General features: G+C 32.9%; 3 protein-coding genes across 6 annotated transcripts; 1 reads left to right on the top strand and 2 right to left on the bottom strand.

The window, feature by feature from the left end:
- Nucleotides 1-7,216: 7,216 nt before the first annotated feature.
- Nucleotides 7,217-9,811, bottom strand: LOC142546545 (uncharacterized). Of its 3 annotated transcripts, none has more exons than XM_075654308.1 (4): nucleotides 9,674-9,811; nucleotides 9,144-9,314; nucleotides 8,453-8,517; nucleotides 7,217-7,542 (listed from the first exon to the last, which is right to left on the bottom strand). In XM_075654308.1, the coding sequence occupies exons 1-4, from the start codon at nucleotides 9,744-9,746 to the stop codon at nucleotides 7,474-7,476; spliced, it is 378 nt and encodes a 125-aa protein (XP_075510423.1). In that variant the 5' UTR covers nucleotides 9,747-9,811; the 3' UTR covers nucleotides 7,217-7,473. The 3 variants fall into 3 exon arrangements, with proteins under 3 accessions (XP_075510423.1, XP_075510424.1, XP_075510425.1); XM_075654309.1 differs by having other exon boundaries at nucleotides 9,144-9,321; nucleotides 9,674-9,804; XM_075654310.1 differs by lacking the exon at nucleotides 9,674-9,811 and adding an exon at nucleotides 9,421-9,647 and having other exon boundaries at nucleotides 9,144-9,321.
- A 409-nt stretch (nucleotides 9,812-10,220) lies between these two features.
- Nucleotides 10,221-13,610, top strand: LOC142546544 (non-canonical heme oxygenase HOZ, chloroplastic-like). Of its 2 annotated transcripts, XM_075654307.1 has the most exons (12): nucleotides 10,221-10,345; nucleotides 11,119-11,271; nucleotides 11,354-11,452; nucleotides 11,543-11,638; nucleotides 12,056-12,121; nucleotides 12,208-12,298; nucleotides 12,438-12,505; nucleotides 12,614-12,679; nucleotides 12,760-12,810; nucleotides 12,944-13,008; nucleotides 13,140-13,214; nucleotides 13,279-13,610. In XM_075654307.1, exons 1-11 carry the CDS (start codon nucleotides 10,313-10,315, stop codon nucleotides 13,198-13,200), a joined length of 849 nt encoding a protein of 282 aa, XP_075510422.1. In that variant the 5' UTR covers nucleotides 10,221-10,312; the 3' UTR covers nucleotides 13,201-13,214; nucleotides 13,279-13,610. The 2 variants fall into 2 exon arrangements, with proteins under 2 accessions (XP_075510422.1, XP_075510420.1); XM_075654305.1 differs by having other exon boundaries at nucleotides 13,140-13,610.
- Nucleotides 13,611-13,872: 262 nt separating this feature from the next.
- On the bottom strand, nucleotides 13,873-19,191 carry LOC142546543 (transcription repressor KAN1-like). The gene is made up of 6 exons (XM_075654304.1): nucleotides 17,700-19,191; nucleotides 17,478-17,554; nucleotides 17,029-17,074; nucleotides 16,562-16,733; nucleotides 14,611-14,689; nucleotides 13,873-14,337 (listed from the first exon to the last, which is right to left on the bottom strand). Exons 1-6 carry the CDS (start codon nucleotides 18,562-18,564, stop codon nucleotides 14,209-14,211), a joined length of 1,368 nt encoding a protein of 455 aa, XP_075510419.1. The 5' UTR covers nucleotides 18,565-19,191; the 3' UTR covers nucleotides 13,873-14,208.
- Between the last annotated feature and the right edge of the window lie 5,569 nt (nucleotides 19,192-24,760).

Here is a 24,760-nt window from a genome sequence, read left to right as displayed (position 1 = left end):
ACGAAATGGACACTGTCGCTAGCGTAATCGTTCAGGTCAGGTATTCTTTTGGTTTTCGCCAAATTTTCAAAAATATAATTAATTGATTATTAATTATAATTATAATTTTTTTTATTAAATAAAAGTATAAACTAATTTAATTTTCTAATTAAATTCATTAAATTTAGCTAAAATTTGTTAAGACCCACTCCGTTCAATTGATTTGTTGATCCAAATCCATTTCATTGCTTTATTTTTTTAATTCTTTTTTAACTTAAACTTGTGTGAGACGATCTCACATGTCGTATTTTGTGAGACATATCTCTTATTTGGATCATTCATGAAAAAATATTACTTTTTATGCTAAGAGTATTACTTTTTATTGTGAATATCGGTAGGGTTGACCCGTCTCACAGATAAAAATTCGTGAAACCGTATCACAAGAGATCTACTCAATTTTGATGTAATGAATGATATATTTTCAAACGAAATTATTCATACATATAATTTTGAAAGATATTTAATATTGAAAAAAATACTCTATTATGATAAATTTTTTAAGATACAAAACTATCTCATCGAAAATATTTAAACACAAGATTTGTTTTATATAGTTTAAACATTATATCTCTAAAGAATATAAAACATCATAATCCTAAATTTGAAAATAGATAAGTATAATTGTTATATTTATGTAATATTTCATTAAAATATTTTAATATCTAATGAAAGGATGCACATGAAAATAATATGAAAAAGTTGAATTTCGTGAAAAACAATGTAATGAGTTGGATTATTTGCATGCCGGCAACCTAGGGAGGGTGGCCGACCGTCTACGTGTCGGAAGGTCACGGCCACGGGCACATTCTCATGCGTCAGCCATCCAACCATATTCACAATTCCTGCTTCAGTCCACCAAGTGAGATTCAACAATGGCGGAGGATGATCATTGATCCCCACGACATCTTGAACCAAGGAGACTCTGGGCAGCAAACAATCAGTGAATCGACTCTTTACGATGCTCTTAATTGATTGTTTTCCGCGATCTTCTTCCCCGATCAGAACTCAGGGCATGCTTCTGCTCCGCTGCTGCAGAGGATCAAAGCTTCGCTATCAGTTAATATTCCTCTGCTTCGTGATGCGTCGAGGAACACTTGTCGCCGTGTTCGCGTCTGGGCTCGCCGCGACGGAACCATCCGTGCGCTTCTCGTGGTTTCAGTGAGTGCATTTCTTTGTTTAGTGATAGTAATTTTTTGACCAAATGAAAATTTTGGGATTGAATTCTAGGAGTAGTTCCTTTTATTCGTAAAAAGAAAGGAAATAGAACATGGAATTTTCTCCAGTCTTTCTTCGTGTCTCATTTTAATAAATTGATGCTAAATTAAGAATACATTTTGAATGCAGAAAACTTTTCTAAGAAGAGGTTCTCAGATGTTATAGAGATCTCGATCTTTTGAAAAATAGATTTTTAATTAAAGTTCTTTTTTTCCTGAGCAAAAAAGTTATAATATCTTGCTGAGATTGAAAGCTGCTATGGTGGAGAAAATACTCGATCTCAAATAAAGTGACTGTATGCATATATTTTTTGTCTGTTCAAAAGTTTTTGGATTATTTCTCAATCACATCTTTTTATTCGATATTTAATGTTTGGAAAGTTTTTAAGATTCAGGCTTCAGAGGATTCATTCGAGCTACCGAGAGAGCATTTTCGGTCTTATAACTTGTCATTTTTCATTTTTAATCATATAATCGATCAATTTACAATTTTAATCTAGTAACTTGTACCTTTTTTTGGTTTTAGTTCTTTTTCACTCGAGTACTAAAGTAACATATGACACATTAGCATTTTCGATGCTTCATCATTATTTTTTTGTGTATTGCAATATTTTTCAATGTCACATAAGTATTTTTCGGTGTTACGTCAGTATTGTAATAAAAAATGACTAAAAATGAGAAAAAAGGATTACAAATTAGTAGATTAAAATTGTGAATTTAACATGATTAGAAATGAAAAGCATGCAAGTTATGGATATAAAATGTTATTCTCTTTGAATATTTATCATGACATAGTCATTGTATATTGCAACCGATGCAAAAAGAAAGGAAAGAACACTGTATACTACATACATATTAATATCAAGACCTTACATATGTACTCGTAGATAAAAAAAAAATTATTTTCCCTGACAATTAATTGAGGTAGACATTTGAGAATTTTTACTCCGAAGTAGTAAATTATGTTCATTTTTTTTTACTCGTTACCGAGTTACATATACCATAATATTGTTGTTTTATAAAACCAATCATTTTTCCACGCATCTTGTCTAATGCACCTTGTAAGGTTGGATTGGATTCTTTTTAACGTTGTGGCTGGTTGCAAAGAAAAGCATCGGTGTGGGCGTGTGGCCAAGTATTCCTTCTCTGTGACCGGTTCTGCCGTTTCAGCTTATTCCCCAGCTGCTTGGCATGCCCGGAACCAAAATGTGTCCAAGAAATCAGATTGAAAGCTCTCTGAAGCCAGCACACCCAGTATAGTACAGCGGGTTTGGATATATTAATATATGTGAGTTTTACGCACACAAAGATGGAAAATTCGATGCCCAAAGGTCAGCAACATCCATGACAAATGTTGATCAGTCCCATGTGGCAAAATATGGGCGTTCAGATGCAGTATACCAACCTGTTGGCATAAACTTTTCCATGCCGATCGAAACGGATGATGCATGGAAAGCTTGTATTCGTTGCAAATATTCCCTGTTTGTGTACAGCTTGGACTGCTTGGTTTCTTGTATATACTATTTGTGGAAAAGGAAACTATATATTGTGGCTTGTCTTGGAATTCAATCAGTCAAATATATATTTTAAATTGTTTTTGGGAATAGAAACAGTCTTTTTTTTTTTCTTTTATGACTTGAGACCCGTATCCATTATTTTTCAGCGCGTTTTGAGTAAACTCACGGGTTAACGCAATAGTCTGCAAACCACGATAGTAAGATAAACCGTATCGGACAAGTCTTGCGCAACATACTCATCTAAAATGTATTGTTAGGAGAACCGAACCTATGACATGTTCAAACGTTCACCTATTTCGTCAACTCCAACATTTTTTGATGCAGAATAGAACCAATCGTTGCTCATATGTAGACCGGAGAAAATTCTTTGATCTTCCATATTTAATCCATAAGAAAATCTTAGTTTATTGGTTCTAATATTAAAAGATGTTGGTTGGTAAAGATATATTTTGAATAACTTGCTAAAACTTGAGAATTTTTTTTTTTTTTCGCTTTTTATGAAAAAGAAAACTTGAGAATCTTAATAATAATCCTGACGAATAATTCATCGAGGAATTTGGTAGCTGTACCAAACTTTCTATGGTTTAATTTTAAAGTCTCTTTCCCAAAAAAAGATGATTAAGCAGTGAGATATACGCTGTTTTATGTAGACCAATTTTTTATTGACTGGTTTTTTTAAAAAAATAAATACTTGTTTTTTTTTGGTGGAATAAAATATAGGTAACGAAAAATAATTTAGCATCAAATTGTAAAAGCAACAAGTTAGTTTTACGTGACTATTTTTGGCGAGTTTTATATTTATTTTACGATTTAATACTAAAAAAATAAGATGAATTAATTTCGGTTATTCTTACAATTTGTTAATTTTGTTTTAAATGGTGTTTTATTTTTTTATAATTATAATGGTATGATATTGAATATTATAATAAAATCAAATTCAGAGGGAACAGGTCCCAATCGTATTTATTACTATTTTAATGTGGACTCAGAAAAAGAAACCAAAAAAAAAAAAAAAAACTCATAAACGTGAATTTTAGAACAAATTCTTTTGCCATCAATATAAAATTCGACTAGAAAAAAATATCGTCCATTCTTTTCTTTTGCTTCTTTCCTTAAATTCGGATCATGCCTTACTCTTACCATCATTTTGATATCATATTAACTAAAAATTTTCCATGAATTTTAAATATTAACTGAATTTGCCTCTATATATCTTAAAATGTTATCAAATATTTAACTAATATTGTAACATACTATATACCATGATAGAAAAAGTATTACATGAGCATACGAGGGAATATGAATTGATGGATTAGGTGAACGTTTGATTAATGATCAAGAATACTTCCTCGAACGAACCTATTCCATAAAATTTACTCCGTACGAGTTATCTAGTTACATGATTTTCAGTCTATTCTATTAGTTCGAAAATTTATCTGATGCATATCGAAAGATAATAGTTGTGGATTTCAAGTCATTAAAAAAAAGTATTACATGATAGTTAATATTATTATTTTTTGGGACAGTAGTTTAATTTGGCAATGGAAACACGTGATATACGAAATGTTTTGACTAAATTAATGTAAAGACGTGGTAGAGTCAAGTCTTCTGGTTTGTTTCAACCTACCCGTGCAGGCACTGCCTGCACGGGCAATGAACGGCCCGGATCACTCCACATGAGTGATCCAGGCCCACCTCCCTGTAAAAAAAAAAAAAAATTGGCTCGAAAAAATCCGAGCCGTTGGATCAATCCCTGCAGGCAATGCCCGCAGGGGTAGGGTCGACCGAACCAAGTCTTCTAAACTACAACAAACGTGTAGAAAAATTTGTCAGCTATCACACAAATAATGTCGTTGTCACACACACACGTGTGTGTAAACATGAGCTTAGGTTACTTTTGGATCATGAATTCATTGATTTATTTTTAAGAATAGTTTTCTCAAAAGAAAAGTTCTATTGAGTTTTAAAATTTTATATTGTTAATATCATAAGAAATATAAAAAAATTTATTGTCCAGTCCCATGTTTAGAAATCTTGACTATGGCCTTGTGTGAAAACATAATATATTAGTAAAAGATTCACACGTGTTATATGTGTTATTATTATTTTTAGTTTGATCAAATAATATTAAAAAATTACCACAAAGTTATTTTTAATTTAGAAGAGCTCTTCGATTTAAAAGGATAGTTTTGTTTAGATTTTTTTATGTAAAAAAAAGGAGTGACTTGAAGAGTTTTTCAGCAAAATAAGAAGGATAATTATTGAATTAAATATTTTAATATCCTTTAAAGTAGTTATTCCGAAGATCTCAAAATAAAAAAATATGGAATAGCTTGTATTAGGCATATAGCTAAGATGTGACATCATAAGCTTACTTCGTAACAAAATTATAATGTGTCAAAGTTGCACCCACATGTTATTAATGAAAAAAATTGTAAATGTATTTGGACTTTTTCATATTTATTTGGTGAAGATTTTTAAAAATTGCCATGAAATATTGAATTTTACAGAAATAATGTAAGAAAATAAATTGAAATGTACGTAACAAATTTCTAACACATTTAAGGGCCTTAATTTGATCTATAACACAACCTTTAATCGTCTTTCGATCTTGCTACATGAAAGGAACATTTAATATATTATATATAGACTAGTTTGATTTCGCTCTATATAAAAAAAAAATTGAAATATTGACGTGAATCCAAATATATGGGAAAATCATTTATAAACTAAATTAGTTAATTATTAATTAAATAAACGTGGAGCATAATCCAGGACACGGCGCCCGCCCACCACGAAACAACAACTTGGGAGAATAAAAATAAATTAATTGATTATTTATTCTCCAAGTTTGGACTTATTCAGACCTCACAAATCATACGGCAAAAAGCCAATCTTTGTGAAACTCGCTTGAAATAACTTGGAAATACCCCATGCAACTTCATATGAACCACCCCGGCCCTCTTTCGTCTTCTATATATGCCCGTAAAGCATACACAAATGGTCAATATGGATTCTTTGAAACCAAAAAATTTCAATTATAAGAAACCAGGGAACTTCAAGGCCAGTGCGCCTTGCATGAAGCACCCGAAACACAGGCAATCACCGGGGGTTTGCTCCATATGCCTGAGGGAAAGACTCTCTCAATTACCTAATGTTGCTACGAGCAGTTGTAGTTCGAAAGTTGGGTTATCTTCGTCACTTTCTTCTTCTTGTTCAGATCTGTCTTCTTCGAATGCTTCTTCGTGTTCTTCTCCGGTAGTGAGTTATACGTGTCGCGTGGAGTATTTGGAAGCTGGGAAATCCGTAAAAATGTTCAAGAATGTTGGCCAAGATGTCCTCAAGAAGAGTAGATCAATGGTTTATGCGTTGCAAAAGAGAAAAGAGGAGGGTTCCATGGATGATAATAATGGTAAAAATATCGATGGTAAACGAGGGTTTTGGTCGAAATTGTTTTCTGGAAGAGGTAAGGCTTTGAGACACTCGAGAACTATGAGAGAAAGAGTGACTACGGAAGTCCTTTAGCAGGAATACTTGCCGACCAATTACCTCAACGGCGGTGGAAGTGGTTCACCACGCCGGATTCAGGCAGCCGATTCGAGTTACGTCGGTTATGCGCATATGCGAACATATATTTGTGAGTGGAAATTTTTGAGTCGAATTATTACTTGTGATCTCCATCATTTTTTAGTTTCATTATCTACATTGAAAATATGGTTAGATAAACTGAAAGGGGATATGTGTAAAGGAAAACTTTGTGGGGTACGTTGTTTTTTAACTTCGGTCAACTATTTAATTAAAAAAATGACCTCCTCATGTATATTTCAAATACACATGAGAGGAGGTCATTTTTTAAATTAAATAGTTGACCGAGAACTTTTTGTACAAATTTTGTGTTGGCTACGCCGTAAATATGGATGGATTCTTCATTTGAATAGAATAAGGTAAAGGTTTCATTATCTCTTTGGCCATTTTTAACTTGGATTCGTTTTGTTCCACGTTGCATCTTTCATGAATTAACCACAGAATGTTGATACTTCAACAAAAAAAAAAAAAAAACTTTAGAAGGTTGGGATATCCGAATGTCCAGTGAAAAGATTTTGTATTTTGATTGATCGAGAATTTGTCAAAAGAAGTGGTGATTGTGATACGATCCAAATCACCTACCAATAGAATACACTCCAAGAATTGTAGACGAATTAGGGAAGATGGGGATCGGAAAGATTGACCACGGGGAACAATAGAGAGATCAAAGAAAACAAAAGAGACGAAGAGAGTATAGGACAAAGCCCGATCATATGAACAATGCTGTTTGAAAAAACTGACATCTCAAAATGAGAGCGAAACAATGGTCACTCGAGTAGTTGTGCTCTGGGAAAAAGTACTGACATGGGAAGAATTAACACAACTTTATTGTTTTCTTTGTGCCGTCGATGAAACGCCATCTCAAACAGAACACAAATTCCATAAGATGGATTGTTGCTACAAGTATTCGAACTTTTGTATTTTAAAACAACAAGAAGTCTTACGTTCTCACCATCAACATATTGCTCAAATTACTCTACAATTTGAAGTCGCAATATTCCTAATAGTAGCTTAAAATCCTTTTTAAGTAACTTTGCTCATCAATTATTCCAGAAAGATTCCAACTTGCATCCTGAAGGTGGAAAAGGACTTCACAAAATAGCCATCTTCTTGATCGGTCATTTAGCTGAATCAGAAGCCTCGGTCGACTTAACTTCTCTAGCGCACTGAGATACATACGGTTTTAGCTGCAAAAAAGCAGTGCCATATCAACACAAGTATCGGAAGAAAAAAAATATCAAAAAAATTTGAAAGCTTTATCGGTGATAATAAAAAATCAAGTACTTGTCCATCTTGAAACTTATTCATGCTTGCTTGCACCAGTAGTTTTCTCAATATTCCAAGGAGTGGGGCACATGATTGGGTCACACATCTCAACTAAATGTGTTGGTCTATGTCAAGTTCATGTGAATAAAGAAAATTTGAGAACTTGAAAGTTGAAACAGAACGGATAAATTTGGAGGCTGAGTTAGAGTCTAAAAAGGCTCAACTACAAATGGGAAAATGTTAGTAAAATTATAAAAGCTTAAATTCACAGAAAAGCTTCTGAACCATGCAAAATAAACATATGTGCAACCGATTTCGGGTTGGACTAGTCCTGTTAAAGAGCCTGAAGACTTCCTAATACGAAGCTGAAAGGGCAATAAATGAGATGAAAAATTCTGACGTAAGCATTAAACTAACATTACTATCACCACTCGTGTAACACTGATGAATCAGCTCAATATCCAAAACCCAGAAAAGGAAATATGAAATAAAAACAATATTATTTTTTACGCACGAAGTGTGTGAAATTTTAACGTTTGGGAATTAAAAATTGGAGAACCAGAAAGGCAAAAACATGAAGGGTGGGAGGACTAAAGGTACAGTCAGTTCCTACGGTTGGAATTGTTGAAACTAAGACAAATTACAGGAAATCAAGTGATATTCTATTATAGTCAAAATACAACTGAAGTCATAAGCAGCTGCTAGCCATCCAGAAACACTAAGCTATCTTATACTTCTCCACAAAGATTCAAGTGCTCTATTCTCCCTTACTGTCATTATGATTTTGTGATATGAATGTATTTTGAATACATTTTTTCTTTGATTACGTACCATAAAGTCCATCAAATCTGGTACTACATAGTGCGGCAACTTTTCAGGCATTACCACATAACCACCTGCATAAACACCAAGTTGCTCTGTTATTAAAAAAATTTATTTGTAACCGCTTTTCTTTCATTAAACTCATAAATCATACACAGTATCAGTATGTATTGCATCACTGAAAAGAAGTGAAAATGTTAGTATCAACAGACCAAATCACTTGAATTAATCAATAGAAATGAAAACATTGTCTCTGATGGCTTCTTTGTTTCCAAAGCGACAAACTTTCTCAATATTTCCTTTTTCTCCCACCGGAATAATCATTTTCTTACTTTATAAACAAAAACAAATACGAGAAAAAAATGACAGAAAAAGCACAATTGCAAGCAAAAACCATGTCAGTGTATAAAATCTTGTTCTTTGATTATTTCATAAATATTTTTAGTATATGAAAAAACTATCAATATTTTCAATGAAAGATTTTCACCAATCTTCTTCCGCACTCGCAAACAACCTATAAACTTGTGAAACCATCAAGAGTCAACCTCACGAGTGCGTTCTTAAGTTCAAGTTTTGTTTCTTTGCTTCAAGCTTGACCCCAAGGATGACTACTTAAATATTTTTTAACTCATTCAGTGAGCTCGAACTTGTGAAATTCTACAATTAATGAAATTTTACCAGCAATTCACTAGAGATATACCTTTTCGAGTATGAAAGCCAGTGGGTTTGCAATTCTTTCCCTTGTAAAAACCTCTTGGACACTTCTTGGTCGTTAGAATATCAAGTGATGAGGTCCGCTTCCTTCTAAACGCCCTTCCTATTCCCAATATCAGCCCTAGCGCCATTTGAGATCTTTTTTCTACAATTACTCCTGAAATCTGAAACATAAGTTTCGTATTTTTACTGCATAATCAAACTAGAGCAACTATTTTGTCATCATCATACCATAAAAAATGTTACAAAGCAAAAACTAATACCGCAGCGAAATAAAGGTCAGCATCATAAGCAAATAAATAGATCCACGGCCTAGAACAAAAGTGAAAATCTTCAATCAGAAGTTAACAGCCGAGGCACAAAAGTCTGTTGATTTTGGCAGCTCAATTTCACAAAAAACATCAACCAAAACGGCACTGATCATGATAAAGCCAAGAGTGTGCATAAATTTACAATCATCAATTCAAAAAATGAAAATTCGATTGGAAGAAAATATTTGAAGGAGAAAGGACTCACCTAGAAGCAATGAGCAGGAGCCGACGAGCCCTAGAAATTTTGATTTAGGAGGCCCTTCAGTTGAACCATACATACCATAGCCCTGGCCCAACACTTTGGAAAGGATTGTCTAAATTTTTGTCAGTTTTTTGTTTTGGTTTTAATTTTGTTCAAAATGAACGAATAAAAATTATATTAAGTTGTTTAAAAAACAAATGATACATTTAATTTTTAATGTCTCAAAATTTAAGACGACTTTCGAATATGAATTTTAATGAATTTCTTCCCGATTCCAAAAAAAAAAAAATCATAAATTAATGTCTTTTTTACCATATTTTTTGGGGTATCATCTAAATTTGGTCGATTTTTCATTTTGAAAAATAACCTTATAATGTATTTCAATACATTTTAAAAATCGTTTTTTTTCGAAAAAAATATTGATCGAGTCTAAATAAAAATAACTCCCTAAATTATGTTTTATTATTTTAATATTTTTTTTGCTATGTATATTATTTATTAAATTAAAAACCCTTCAGTAACTAATTTTAATATGATAATGAAACTTTTTCTTTTTCCAATGTTAATAGCATCAATAATTTACTGCTTTGTCGCCATTCATCTCCTCTGATCCTCCGCCTCCGGACGCCTATAATTCAATCCATGGCCGCCTCCACCAGTCAAGAACTTAATCAGGTAGTGCTAATCGTTACTAGTTCCTTTTGATTTTTCATGGCTTGGTTATCAATGCGTGTACTAGATTTTTCCACGAACGATTGTTTTATGAATTGACTTTTATTGTTATTATTATTTTTCGAGCAAAACTTATACGATAAAGAAATACATATAAAAATGATACTTTTCTTTCACCGGAGAGAACTCTGCTCCTTTCTTTCATTCTGTTTATTTATTTATGGTTTTTGGATTCTGTTTGCATATGTTGATGGTGGTGGATTGACAACCTAATATGTTTTGAGAGCTGAACTTATATTTTAAAGATACACTTGCATATGCTAATTAATGAATCAAAAGAGAGAACCTTCCATTTCCATAGGATATAGAATCGTCTACTGGAGTAAGTAAACGAGCAAAAAGAAAATCCATAAAGATATTCAAAAATCCATTCAAAAACGTTATTGAACAACTGGGGAACTTTGGCCAAATTTGTAAAATCATAGGCATTTTGCTCATATTTGTTTAGGGGATCTTTTGCCACTTAGGCATTTCGCAGAGGCCAGTGCTTTCACACTGTAGTTTACTCATTTATTTCACCTGATGCTTATTGATGATTTTCGCATTGAAACGAGTATGTGTCACTGCCGTGAATGGTAATTGGTGATGTGTTTTGGTTATCTAATATATTTAAGCCAAATTTACATTTTTGAAGTAATAATCGAGTATAGAAATCTTAGCAATTCCACTACTGATTTCTTGTCTATTTCATTGGTTTATTCATGATTTTCGCACAGAACGATTTGGTATCAACTGCTGCTGATGTTAATAACGATGTCTTTCAACTCATTCAAGCTCACCAGATTAAAGCATCAAGGTTAACTCCCGTGCAGGAAGTTAAGACATTTCTGTGCCACAGCTTACGTGGAGTACTCTCAACTTTCTCCGTGGTAATTTTGAAACCGTATACAAATTAAGCTTTTACCCAGATTTGTGACTGTGTATTAATGTTTTGTTTACCTGGATCTACAGAAGAACGAGGGTTATCCATCTGGATCGATGGTTGACCTTGCTTGTGATGCTTATGGAGCTCCAATATTGGCTGTAAGTGATTTGGCAGTTCATACAAAGGTATGCACGACAATCTTGAATTTAGTGTAAAAACCGCGGCGTTTTCTTATTTTATCTTAAATTTGACACTCATTTTTTACGGTAATTCAGAACCTTATGGCTAACCCCAAATGCTCATTGCTTGTGGCAAAGGATCCCCAAGATCGAACTGAGTTAGTAGTCACAATGCATGGTGATGCCGTTCCAGTAAGCATTATCCTGTCATCGTTTTACCATTTTTGTTTATGATTTCTTTTAATGGTGAATCCAAAGAAAGCCTGTCTAACTCTTGTTGGGTATTAAGAATTAAAATGGGATCAGCAATTGACCTTAATGTTCTCTGTGGGCTGTTTAATTATGTCGCAATGGCTGAAGTGTGGTTTTGAACTGCTATATGATTTAATAGAATTGTGTTGCACCTGGTGACACATTAGGTGCTTGGTTTTTCAATTGCTAATAGAGGCAAGGACATACATTTGATTCTCAATAATCGTTAGCTGGTGTGATGATTGGAAAGGGGATTATTGAGGACCAATACTTGTGTTGCTATTTTGTGCCCCACTAGTTGCAAGCGTTTTTGTTTTAAACTTCCATCTAAACTTGAATATTTCTTGTTTAATACAGGTCCTTGAAAATCAAAGGGAAGAAATACGAGCAATCTATTTGGGCCAACATCCAAATGCATTTTGGGTAATCTTTCGACATGCCTAATTCTTACTTCCTCAAATTTCTGACCAACATGCATGGTGATATTTGACAGATTACCACTTTTGAAGGTTGACTTTGGCGACTTCCAATTTCTTCGCATTGAACCAAAGGTCGTTCAATATGAGTCTGGGGTTGCAACAGCTTTATCAAGTTCAGGAGGTTCGATTTGCCAAACTTGCCTGTTTTTCAGTACCTTGTTTCCCGTGTCCTTTTTATTTCCGTTTCATGTCTTTGTAGCTTCTTTAATTTCTGGAAGATTTATGATAATTTCGTTGGGTCCATTTTACTTTACTTTCAGAATTTAGCAGAGAGGAGTTTAGTACAGCTGTAGTGGATCCTATATATCAATTCTCAAAGCCCATTACGGTATGCGGTATGCCAAGTAGTTATTGTGATGTAGTCAACTCTCCTCACTGGTTTTGCTAGTAAAAAGTTTAAGTCATGCTATTTTGTTGTACATATTAAATTTTTCAGTCCCATATGAATAAAGATCACTCTGAAGATACAAAACTAATTGTACAGCACTCTACATCTGTCCCGGTAAAATTTAAGTTTTCCTGAAACTTTTCTGTTCATCCATGATGAAGTGATTTTAACATATGCCAAAACAATTGTTTCAGGTTGATTTTGCCGAAATGTTGGATGTAGACAGTCTGGGCTTCAATGTGAAGGTTATATTTGACTATATTCCATATCCCTATTTACGTGATTTATGTGATCTTTATATCCCGATAGTAGCTTATATCCTCGACATGTATCACGTTTCGTGGCATGAGTATCATAAATTGTGAAAGTATCTTTCAGGCTGACTGTCAAGGGAACGCTTTTAAGCTTCGAATTCCTTTTCCAAGGCGTGCGGCAGATAGAAAGTGAGTCGTCCCGCACCATTGTTTACAATACCAATTCTTTATTTGGTTTGGAGAGAATGAAATAAAAATATTCATGAAGTCATGATCTTTGTGTACCACGCTCGTTCTTTCTCATCAAATTTTACACACAGGGATGTGAAGACACTCATAGTTGAAATGCTTCGAGCGGCCAAGGCCTCCAAAGCTACTTGATTACGCACACGAAGGTGTTTTCCGTGCAATTTTTCGGCTGTCTGTACTGTTCTGAGGTTTTAACATGATATTGCCCAGAAGGATTTTCGGGCTATGCCAAGAACGATATAAGTGACGTAAATGCAAGGAACAATGTGTCATATATATGTACATAGATATAGCTGAGATATTTCAATGTTTGCTCAGCAACAAGATGTTTGTGGAGATGATCAAGAAAATATGTAGTGTGTGAGCATGTTAGAAAAATAATGTCACAATGTTAATCTGTCATGCCTTTGGGCCTACAGTTAGATCGCATACGACAGAGATTTAACTCATATTTGTCCTCACTTTTACTGTTAAGAAACATCCCTTTTGTCATGTGTAACATGTCCTTTTTTGTCATATAAAATATTCAAAACTTTGCTTAATATTAGTGTAAATATTAAGAATTGTTAAATTGTGTTAGAACACACTTCTGATTTTAAGATTATGTTTCAATAATACACTGGAATCGAATCCAGAGATGGCATCGTCGAAGCATAGTACAAGGACAAAATTAAAATTTGATAGCTTTCGAGACCAAAATAAGGGTAAAATCGTGTTATAATAGTCGTTAAGCTATACTAATGCAATACTAATGTGTGTGTGATACTACGGAGATTTTATTGAAGGCAATTAACCGCTCTTATTTCTCCACAAGTAAAAAATCTTCGAGGAAAATTGCAATTTTGGTTCTGTACGAAAGGCAGCGCTGCTAACGACCAAAATGGAAAAAGAAAAAGGAAATACACTTATGAATCACCCCGTTCCATTATGATATCCCAAAATGAGATAAATTTTTAAAAAAAGTAATTAAGGAAAATAAATGAAAATTGTAAAAATCAATAAATACTAGAATTGCTTCTTCTTCTTCTTAACTCATAATGCTTTCTTATACATTCATGCCTCCATTCTTGAGAGAACCATACATTTAAGGAGTCGAGGAAAAGAACCATGGAAACCCTAAAGAGGAGCCAACAGTCGAAGCTACACGAGACGACTATTGTCGTGGAACTTCTCATTGTTGAGCCCTAGTGTGAACTCCAAACTTGGATTTTTATAACTTTCTCCATTCGGAATCGCGGCATAGCTCTTCGCCCTTACAGATTCGCATTCCTGCATGCATTTGTAATGTTTAAATTACAAGATTTTGCGGACCATTTCATGAATATATGTGATTTTTTTGGGATATCCATTTCATAAAGTTATCTACGTTGCATGTTGTAAAGGAACTAGCTACTTTCTTAATTGTATATATACAATTAAATTAGAGTAACAAATCATACCTTCCAGTACTGCAATCTTTACTAATTATCATAATGCTAATATTATAAATGATTGATTTAACAATTAAAAATCTTAAAAGTAGAACGTAACTTAGGTACGTACCTTCATTAATTGAGTTGACGAAGATCTGATGAAGCCGTGAGACTCGCCGGCATTCGCCTGTAACCAACCCTCTCTACTACTGAAAATATTTAAACATAATATACTTTGTGAGACTAGTTAAACATATTAATATGATTTAAATATTTCCGGGTAGATCAATTATAAAGGTTGGTCAAGAGAATAAATAAGATATTTATACATATGCTGATCATATCAGCTCAAACATAAATTTTTTTGAAATAACTGTTCCAAAATAAAATTTGTATTTTTTCCTAAATCGTTATAAAAAGAAAAGGAGATAAATCAATGTATAAAGCTAAATAAGAAGTGATAGAGCCATATTTTGAAATGAAATGTTATATCATTGCAAAATTTAGCCATCTATGTAGCTTCTTTAAAAATCCATGAATAAAGTGGTTGGTAATATCCAATAAAAGCAACATGTAAACATCGAGGAACTCAAAATTTAACCCCGAAAAACAAGTAACTCATTTTTTCTATAGTATATATTAAGTAAAGGTTTAGAAAGTTGAATAGAAACCAAACCAAGGAGTCTACATCAATTAAAATCTATAAAGTTTTGAATCGAAGTAGAAACTTTTTATCGGGTGAAAATTATTCACCAGATTCAGACAAAATTGTAGGTGGAAATTCAAAAAGTCTAAAAATGGAAACAATATCTTAACCAAGAAAATGACGAAGTAAAAAAGAACCCTCCTGCCGAAACCAAAAGTACAGAACTTAAGAATCACATATAAGCAGAAAAAAGCATCGTTTTGGAGTTAGGAACCTGTTTGTTTGAACATTTCAGACAATGCATAATAACCTATTCAATTCATAGAAAAAAGAGGACTGATTATTCAAACCAAATAAATGACAAAAAAGCTGGTATCGAACAGTGCTTTATATTATCTATGCTACTATTTTAGGATGCTTAAGGGCTTTATGAAAAAAGATGTAGATGAATAAGAAATATTAGATGGAACAAGGTATATTTAGATTTAATTGCAAAGCTCCAATTAAAAAACAATCGACTCTGATTTCATTTTTTGGATCAATGTGTTAAGAGTTTAAAGTTTTTCATTCAAATTCATCGTCCATGTTTGGCAATCAGAACAAAAAAATTATACTAAGAATAGGCCAGTGACACACACACATAAGTGTATGTTTATGTATGTATACATACATATATATATGTATATATATAATCTGATAGGTACAAGAATAGGCCAAAGCTCTACATTTATAGTATTTTTAGGAAAAAGAAAGCTCCTAAGTCAGTTACAATAGTTTTTCTTGGTCCTCTACCTAATGCCTTTTAGTGAAGAGTATAAAAACATGGGTTTAATTAAATACGTTAACACAATATTAAGCGAAGAAAATTTATTTTTATTACATTAAACTTAATTATTCTTTCCTTTTAATGATACTTGTGTTTTTCTAACTTTCCAGTGATACTCAATCAAATAGTTTTCAAATAAACTTTCTGCTCCATTTGATACTACGTTTTCTATTACATAATTAATATACAAAGTATTCATTACAAATCTCTTACACGATCTGTTATTAGGAATGTGTAATAAAAAATCTATTATTATAGAATGAAGAACAAATTTTGGTCTGAGTGAAAGAACGATGGGTCAATATATATATCTCTGGAGAAAATCTTCGGAAATATTCGAAGGTTATAATAAAGAAAAGCAAAGAAGAAACCAAACATAAGTAAAGTAAAATCTGACACAATAGCCCTTCGAAAACGGTGGACATGAGTTTACATTTTTGGGTTTCATGTACCATGCAAAAGAAAAAGAAAAGGAACTCATTATTATTTCGTTGGCATATAAAATTATTAGTCGAGTTTATTATTTACTTAACTTTTCGTTTGTTTCAAGACTCTTTTTCATTGATTTGTTTCTTTTTTGACTTTTTAGAAAAATTGTTAACTACGTACCTAGAGGAGTTGCTCCACAATGTACCCGAAGTGGAAGGGTAATCAACATCCTGTTGCAAAGATCCATCAATTCCTCCTCCTCTTTGATCCATGAATCGGCCCCGATCGCTGCTGCTGCCGCCTCCGTTACCGATTGTGGAGATGTCATCTTCACCGGATCCATCAGAATGCCCTTCAAGAAATTATACACATACACATATATATAAATATAATCAGAGATCGATGTCAAGACAATGATCGACTCATCATATGCATGCACATGATGTCTAGTCAAGAGACTGATCAAACGAGAACAAGCAAGAATAGTCCTTTTCCAGATTTGTTTTTTGGGTTTCCCGTTTGAAGAAAAGCATCATCATTTAAATAATGAAATTAATTGCATAAACTGATTCAAATTAAGTTAAATGATGGACGAAAGTAGCTCATAGTGATTCATGTGAAGTAAATGTGATCTGCAGCTAATGTACCTGAAGAAGCTGCAGGCTTGTCAGTTGTTTTAACAGTTCGATACATCTGTAATTTAAAAACCATTAAACATAATGAAAATTTAAAAATCATTGGAAATCAAAATAAATTCTTTAAAAAAAATGAAAGAAAGAAAAGACAGTGGACTATGCATAAAGTCTAGTGCTACTCCTACTCCAAAGTACTGTAAGATTTCTGGGCTTCTGAATTGTGTCTTGTTTTCACCATTAATCGAAGAAAATTAAATCATGTAATATCATTGAGAAATGATGACTTTTGTCCCACTGTTTTCTCTCTCTCTCTGTATTCATTCATCATCGATTTTTGTGCAAGAAAAGTAGACATCATACGCCCGCAGAGCTTAGAGCGATGTAAGGTTGGATTGAATTTATTTTCTTGGTCTTTTTACTTTTTTGACTTTTTCTTTCGGAATAATGCAAATAAGATATACCTGTAAATGGCTCTTGACATGAGCTAAGGTAAGATCCTTCACATCCATGAGCTCCAGTACAGATTTTGGAGTCGCCCCTGAAATTCAAAACCGGTCGAATTTGAAATGATAATAATAACAATAGACCTCGATTTTTCATCTGGAAAAATGAAAAAAGGAAAAAGAAAGCGAGAAAATTGGGGGGGTGGCGGCAGACGGGAAATAAAAGTATACAAATCTTACTTTCATGGCCGCCAAGAAGCTCAACTGCATGCACGAAACGGGCGTGAAGTGTACTCGTCCATCTCATTCTTGGTGCCCTCATGCTTCTTTTAGCCGGAAGCTTCGGCAGAAATCTTGATCTCAAAATGCCATTATGCGAAGTGTCGTGCGAAGCCCCCAACCCATACTGGTAAGAAGCTGCAAGCCCACTGAATCTGGCGCCGCCGCTGCCAGGGATACGGTAACCACCGGCAGGAAAAGATGCGTTATGTCCCGGATTCAACATTGGCATGTGAGTTTGATTCAAACCACCCCCGAAATACGGAGAACAGGGGTGATGCGAAATAGAAGAAGACGATGAACAAAAGGAGGTGCAAGAAGAAGACGAAGATGATGACCAAGAAGGATAAGGCATTTGGTAGTAGTACATCTTTGGATCTTTCTCTCTGACGTGATTGTCCAGAGGGAGGAATGGAAATGGACGGTTGGGATAAACTGGAATCCCCTTTATCGGTCTCAGGCCGTCGGATACATCGAGCAAAGAAACCCCACTATTAATTTGATTCAACTGGGGATTAGATTGGTGGTAGCTCAAATGGTGATAAGGGTTTTGGGGCAGTTCTTGCTGCGACGCTTCTGATGTGAAGAAGTTCTTTTGCACAGGCCGGATTATTTCGTCGTTCGAGGGATGAGCTAGGGATAGCTCAATGAAAGAATTGCTGCAATTCTTGGGGTTTTTGTTGCTCCTCAGAAGATCGAAACCCGAAACTACTTCGCTTCCGCCGTTGCAGATTCCTGAGGAATTAGTGTTGGGAGGGCTGATGTGAAGAGAAAGATCGGGAGCTTGCTTCGAAGATGTGTCAACAAATATCCCTTCCAAGGGCATTTTTTTTCCCTCTCACAAGATTACTCCTCTTGAATTTGGAACAAAAATGTTGGCTTTTTTATCCCTTGAAGTATTTTTTTTTCTTCCCAAAAAATGGAAATATTTTGCAAAAGTCGAATAAAATATGGGGAGTGAAAACACACACGGACAGCTAAAGGGGACAAAGATTTGTCAAATCTTCGAAATATTATGTAAGCATACAAGAAACAAAAATCAAACCGCTAAAAACAGCAAAGTCTTGAAAAGAAATTATAACATAGGTGTATAATCTACAAAAGATGATGAAATCCCAGAGAAGCTAAAGCTAAAGCAAGGATATTGCAGGCTCTTCCAACCCAAATCCAAGTACTTGTTGACGAGCAAAAGTGGAATAAGGGAGAATCAAGAAAAAAGATTAAAGAAGTAAAGATGAATACATGTTTTTGAGTTGATTCTTGGAAGATTTGGAGGAGGAACTAATTCTCATTTGAGATTGTAAAAGTTGTGAAAAGATAGAGCTTGTCTGGTACGTTGAAAAAGCCAATTAAAGGAGGAGGAGAACTCAAAGGAAGAGTGATGAAGAAAACTCTTTTTAATTACCCTTGTGATCAAGTGGAGACGGAAGAAGAGAGAGAGAAAAATTCAGAAAAGATTGGTATTTGGTGTAATTCTATTCCTCCTCGAGAGTATATCTCTGAAAGCGACACTTGAACAAGGCCTCTCACTCACTAGTCAAAACATACAATATTACATGCTCATTCACTCGAATATTATTTATTTTATCATTTCAAAGCCTTATTTCAAACATTTTCGATTTCGAAATATTATTTTAAATTTTAATTTTGCAAACGTCAATTTCAAAATAGTGAATAGACTATACTATTTACAAAATTAAAATATTTTTTGTTAACCCAAAATAAAAAAAAGATGACTTTTTATCATCAAACATAAAACAACGAAATTTTTTTTAAAAAAATAAAGTTTTAAATATTTAGATTTATTATTATATTGCCATGATTTGATTTCCTTCCCCGTAGACGACGGGTTAAAAATAGTTGACAGAAAGTAAGTGTCATGTGTGATACCTTTTCCCCCACCCTCTTCGCTTCATAGTCTCTCACATCCACACACACACACACACACGCAAACAGAGATACACACACGTACACATTGTTTATATATATTTTATGATTTTTGTTTCGGATGGACTTTACCAAAAATTATTCTATTTTCATGTTAAGACAGGCCAGGCCATATTAAATATACTGTCTCGTGATTGTTAGGTCAAATTAATCCTTTATATATATAATATATATGTCACCATTTACCAGAACAATAATTTTAAATGTGTGTTATTTTGAGCTGTGACGATATTTGGCTTGGAGTGAAATTTCAAAGCTATTGTTTTGAGTGTGTATGTTATATAATGATGTAATATTGATGTATATACTTATTTATTTATTGTTGTATTATGTGGTTAAAAAACTATTTAACTGTCCTTTTTTATGGTTAATTTTACCATTAATTTTAATATGGTAATGATGAAAAGTTAGACTTCTATGTAATCAAACAATTCTTGGTTTCACAAAATTATTGATGATTTAGAAACTCAAACGAAACTTTAATTTGCTTAGTCAAACTTATAATAAATACCAAAAAAGACAAGTAAAAGTATTTTTAAAAGAAATGCCACATTTGAAAAGAAATGCACCTATATCTAGGGGCCTCACGAAAATAAGATTATATATATTTTTTATTATACACGAACAAAGTTATGTATGCATATGGAGTACAAGTAGACCCTTTGACTTGAGTGAGAGATCCCACAAATTAAAGGCGTGTTTGTTTGCTAGTGTATATCTTAAGCATGTGACTAAACCCATGTAAAACCAAATTATACCTTCTAATTCCCTTTCATTTTCCCAAATATTCCCTTCTAACATTTCAATTATTTTGTATGACATGTTGGCATATTATGAAAATAAAATATTCAAAAATTTCTTTTGGGATATTTAGCCAGTGTTTATTAATCAGTTACGTATTTGATATAGAATACACTTGTAACACGTAATTAATATTTCACGCGAATCTTGGAGAAATATACTCTCCAATGTAATTTAATTCACAGCCCTAGAGATATAATATATTTTGTGCTCATTAATTAATTGATTGGATCATTGTCATGTTTCCCGTAGCTTGATTTTATACAAAATCATTAAATAGAGAATGTGGTAATGATCAAGTAATATAACACATAACGAGCATGCATGCCTCCGAAATATTTGGGGTTTATTTTCAAAACCCTAGGTTGGATCAAAGGGTAAAAAAAGGGGATCCTTGAGCATGTACAAATCGGGCAGTAAGTCTTTTTTTCTTCAAATACATACATACATACATACATACATATACATATATATATATATATATATATAGACACATAGAGCCCTATCACCGAGAGATTAAAAACTCGGTCTAGGGGTTCCAAACATATGATATATAATTAAGTGTTGACTAGCTAATTAATTTATATACACTTCTACACCTTCTACGATGTAAGACTAATGACACAAGTAGATACAAGTGGTTCTCTAACACATTTAATGCAATAACACACATATGTATGTGTGGTGCAAATATGTGTATATGTATATAGGGTAGTGTTAAATGAGTAGAAGCTGGCCAGCTAGAATGGAGCTTTTCGTAATTTTAAGGGTCATTATTAAGGGTGTCCAGGGTAATATCATATTTTATATGACAAATTTATCCTTTCCCACTTATTTTCAGATTGACAAAAACTTGTGTGAGACGATCTCATGAGTCGTATTTTGTGAGATGATCTCTTTTTTGGGTCATCCATGAAAAAGTATTACTTTTTTATGCTAAGAGTATTACTTTTTATTATGAATATTTAAGATTCCTGATACCGTCTCACAAGAAAGCTACCCTTTCATATTGAATTTTCAAATTTTATCTCTCTCCATATTAAAGATTTTTAATTGCATTTTTCATGACATGCAATAATTAAAAGTATACGAAGAGGGTGTTCTTTATGGGTTTTAGTCTGTTATCTGTATACAAAAAGATTAGTTGAATAATCACTTTTAAGTTATAAAGAATGAGTTCCAAGAACTGAATTGTATCAACTTGAACTATTTTCGAGCTGAAAATGTCTGTAACTTATACAATTTGTTTAGTTTAGTTTATCTATGCACAGTCAAATTACTCAAACCATTTGAGGTCACTTTGTCATCACCATAACTTAGACAATTTTTGTTTACAATTAAGTTCCCCTTTTTGGTGATGCCATAACTTAGAAGAAAGAAAACAGTTATGTATTATTCAGAACTTCGATTAAACTGATATACTGATATGATAGTTCGCCAAAACATCCATAAGCAAAATTACATCAATAACTTGGCTATACGGATTATAGATGTGCTTAGAGGGGGTGACTAAACCAACGACGTTAATTTTTTATTCTCGAAGATATTTTGTCTTTTTCGATCAAATTTCCCACTGAATTGTCAAATAAAATTGATTTGTTAACTAAGAGAATGTTTTCAGTTTGAATATAGTTCAGAGATGTGTTTGAGTTGTTCCAGTTTGATTGTAGATAAATTGAGCTTATATCAGTTTGATTTGATATCCTCAAATCAGTCTGATCCGTTAATCAGATAGATTCATTTGGTTTCACTCAGTTTTGTGGGACAGTTTGATTTGTACCGATTCAGTCCTTGTCATCACCAAAACTAGAATATTTTTACTTTAAATTATGTCAAAACTTTAAAAATTACGACAGGACTGAATTAATACAACTTGAGAACTGAAATTTAGAACTGAACTTGTCTGATACAAACTGATACGAATACTATCTATCTGCACGGATGGTAGGATGAATAACTTGGTCATCGTCCACCAGAATGATGACTTCCATGTTTTCCTTGACTGCTACTTGGTTTCTTTGGAGGACGAGAGGGATTTCTTGAATATGATGATTCTTTTTCCTTCCCCCCTTTTTGACATTACCAGGACCCTTTTGAAGAAAGTCCATGATTTCTGTCAACTGTCTTCCAAAAGTGGCCTACATGGTATTGATCTGGAAGGACAAATCAACTTGAACTTTGTCTATCCGACAAGTAAAAACATTAGAAGCCCTAAGATGTGTCTTTCTGAAGAGATCCATCTACGATGTATTAGTTACAACCTTGAGGACTTTAGCAATTTCAATGAGCAACTGAGTTTTAAAAGCTTCAAAGTCAGGAGTAGAAGAAAGAGATCTCTTATCAGCTTGAAGATTGGAGATGGTGTGAGCCATCTTTCCAAGTGCCATATATAGCAAGAGGTTCGGAGACATTTGCACCAAGATCGGCAGCATTCTGATCATCCTCTTGATTTGGAGCAAGTGAGGTATCAATCCCTTGTGTGCGTGTGTGTGTGTACATGTACTTATATGATTACGTGTATATGCTAAAATACTTTAACTAATTGCCCCTGAATTACGTTACTGATACTGCAGCTACTCCCAATTTCTTCTTAAACGCGAAATATTTTATTTTTTTTATGAAAAGCAATCTAGCATTTTTTTTAAGAACGTGAAAATAAAGAATATTTTTTTATCATTATATTTCTTTAATATAAATTAAAATAATCTAAATCTTGATTTTTGAAATGTATATGTATAATATAAAATAAAAACAAAAAATAACGTCTAATACCTAGAAAATATGTAGAACGTAAATTTATTAATACAAACCTTAAATGATTTTCTAGAACATATAATGTACATGTTTTTTTGACTTTTGACTCAATATATAAATCAAAGTTCCAAGATAGAGTAGGCGAAATTTTTTATCGTTTTCGATGGAACCAAAAAAATCTTTGATAATTTAATTTCTAGCAGACGTGAGATCGATGTTTAATTAAATAACAACTTTTTGGATAACAGTAATGTTGAATTTCCGTTTACTTTGTGGACTTTGCTTTCCGTAATTAAACGAAGCTTATTGGTCCTCTTATTAGAAATATGATCATTATAATTAAAAATGGGAAACGATAGTTAGCTAATTCAATTAATAAAATGTTGAAAAAATTTAAGTGCCACCTTAGCTGATCTTCGGGTATTGCGTCAAATGTACCACATAACTTATACGTTGGTTTCACACAGATTAAGAAAGTTTTTGAAAAGATTAATGTTATTTGCACTCCATTTTATGTTAGTCGTGTAAAATTGAATAAAAAATGGAGCGCAGATAATAATATTGCATGAATTTATTACCTTGGGAATCATTGTCATGATACAACGGGATAGGATTTTTGGTTTATGTGTGACATATAATAAATGTAATCACTATTCTTTCACTAAGGATCAGTTGCACTATTTTGTAAGAAGTTGAGAGTAACTTGATGTAGGCACGTAGAGCCTGAGGACCAAAATGGAAATTGTATTTCAACTGTTTTGATAAATACTAATGGGCACGTGGATTTTATTAAATGTCACACTAAATTTGACAAGAATGTGACCTGAGACATATATTGTAGCATGCATAGAGTATCACAATTCTTTTACAATTACCAAAAAAAAAAAAAAAAAACTTGCATTGGCGATGTGCCTTAAATATATAAAAATATAAATCATAATGCAAAAAACGAGTACTTCGACTTATGAGATTATAGTGATAAATAATAATATGATTATTAAAATATTTGAGTAAGATGCATAATAATTATTGATATATAATAATATATTTGATTTAATTGATTAAATTTGGATAAGACATTGAATTATAGTTTTGCTCTTTGACATTAAATTATATGCAGTGGCGGAGACTCATGTATAAATACCCGGGCTAGTTCAATTTTTTTAAAAAAAAAATATATGTAAATTTTGTATAATTTTGGATTGACATGATATTAGCCTGGGTAGATCAATTTAAAATATTAAAAGATTCTAGAATTTAAAATTTTAGCTCGGACAGAACCATATTCTTGGTTCCGCCACTGATTATATGGACAGATAAAATTAATAAAAACATTGTTATTATTATTAGATCATAGTATATTGGTCATTCCATTCATTTAATAATAAATAATAGCAAAAAATGATAAATTATCAATCCAATATGATAAATAATAATATCAAGGCTTATGAACCAAACATGTGATAAATAATCAATGCAACCACCAACTATTTCCTGATAAATTTTTCTGTGGTAATTAT

Source organism: Primulina tabacum, chromosome 5, assembly GCF_025594145.1.
Source record: "Primulina tabacum isolate GXHZ01 chromosome 5, ASM2559414v2, whole genome shotgun sequence".
NCBI lineage: Eukaryota > Viridiplantae > Streptophyta > Magnoliopsida > Lamiales > Gesneriaceae > Primulina > Primulina tabacum.
This window is presented reverse-complemented; position numbering and strand designations above follow the sequence as displayed.

Coding starts and splice junctions, on each gene's coding strand:
- LOC142546544 (XM_075654307.1), top strand. CDS start 10,313: ATGGCCGCCTCCACCAGTCAAGAACTTAATCAG. Junction 12,506..12,613: donor AATTCTCAAAGCCCATTACG/GTATGCGGTATG, acceptor TAAATTTTTCAG/TCCCATATGAATAAAGATCA. Junction 12,680..12,759: donor AGCACTCTACATCTGTCCCG/GTAAAATTTAAG, acceptor CAATTGTTTCAG/GTTGATTTTGCCGAAATGTT.
- LOC142546545 (XM_075654308.1), bottom strand. CDS start 9,746: ATGTATGGTTCAACTGAAGGGCCTCCTAAATCAAAATTTCTAGGGCTC. Junction 9,315..9,673: donor CTCCTGCTCATTGCTTCTAG/GTGAGTCCTTTC, acceptor TTCAGATTTCAG/GAGTAATTGTAGAAAAAAGA. Junction 7,543..8,452: donor CAGATTTGATGGACTTTATG/GTACGTAATCAA, acceptor GCTTTTTTGCAG/CTAAAACCGTATGTATCTCA.
- LOC142546543 (XM_075654304.1), bottom strand. CDS start 18,564: ATGCCCTTGGAAGGGATATTTGTTGACACATCTTCGAAGCAAGCTCCC. Junction 17,555..17,699: donor GCTTCTTGGCGGCCATGAAA/GTAAGATTTGTA, acceptor TTTGAATTTCAG/GGGCGACTCCAAAATCTGTA. Junction 14,338..14,610: donor CGTCAACTCAATTAATGAAG/GTACGTACCTAA, acceptor AAATGCATGCAG/GAATGCGAATCTGTAAGGGC.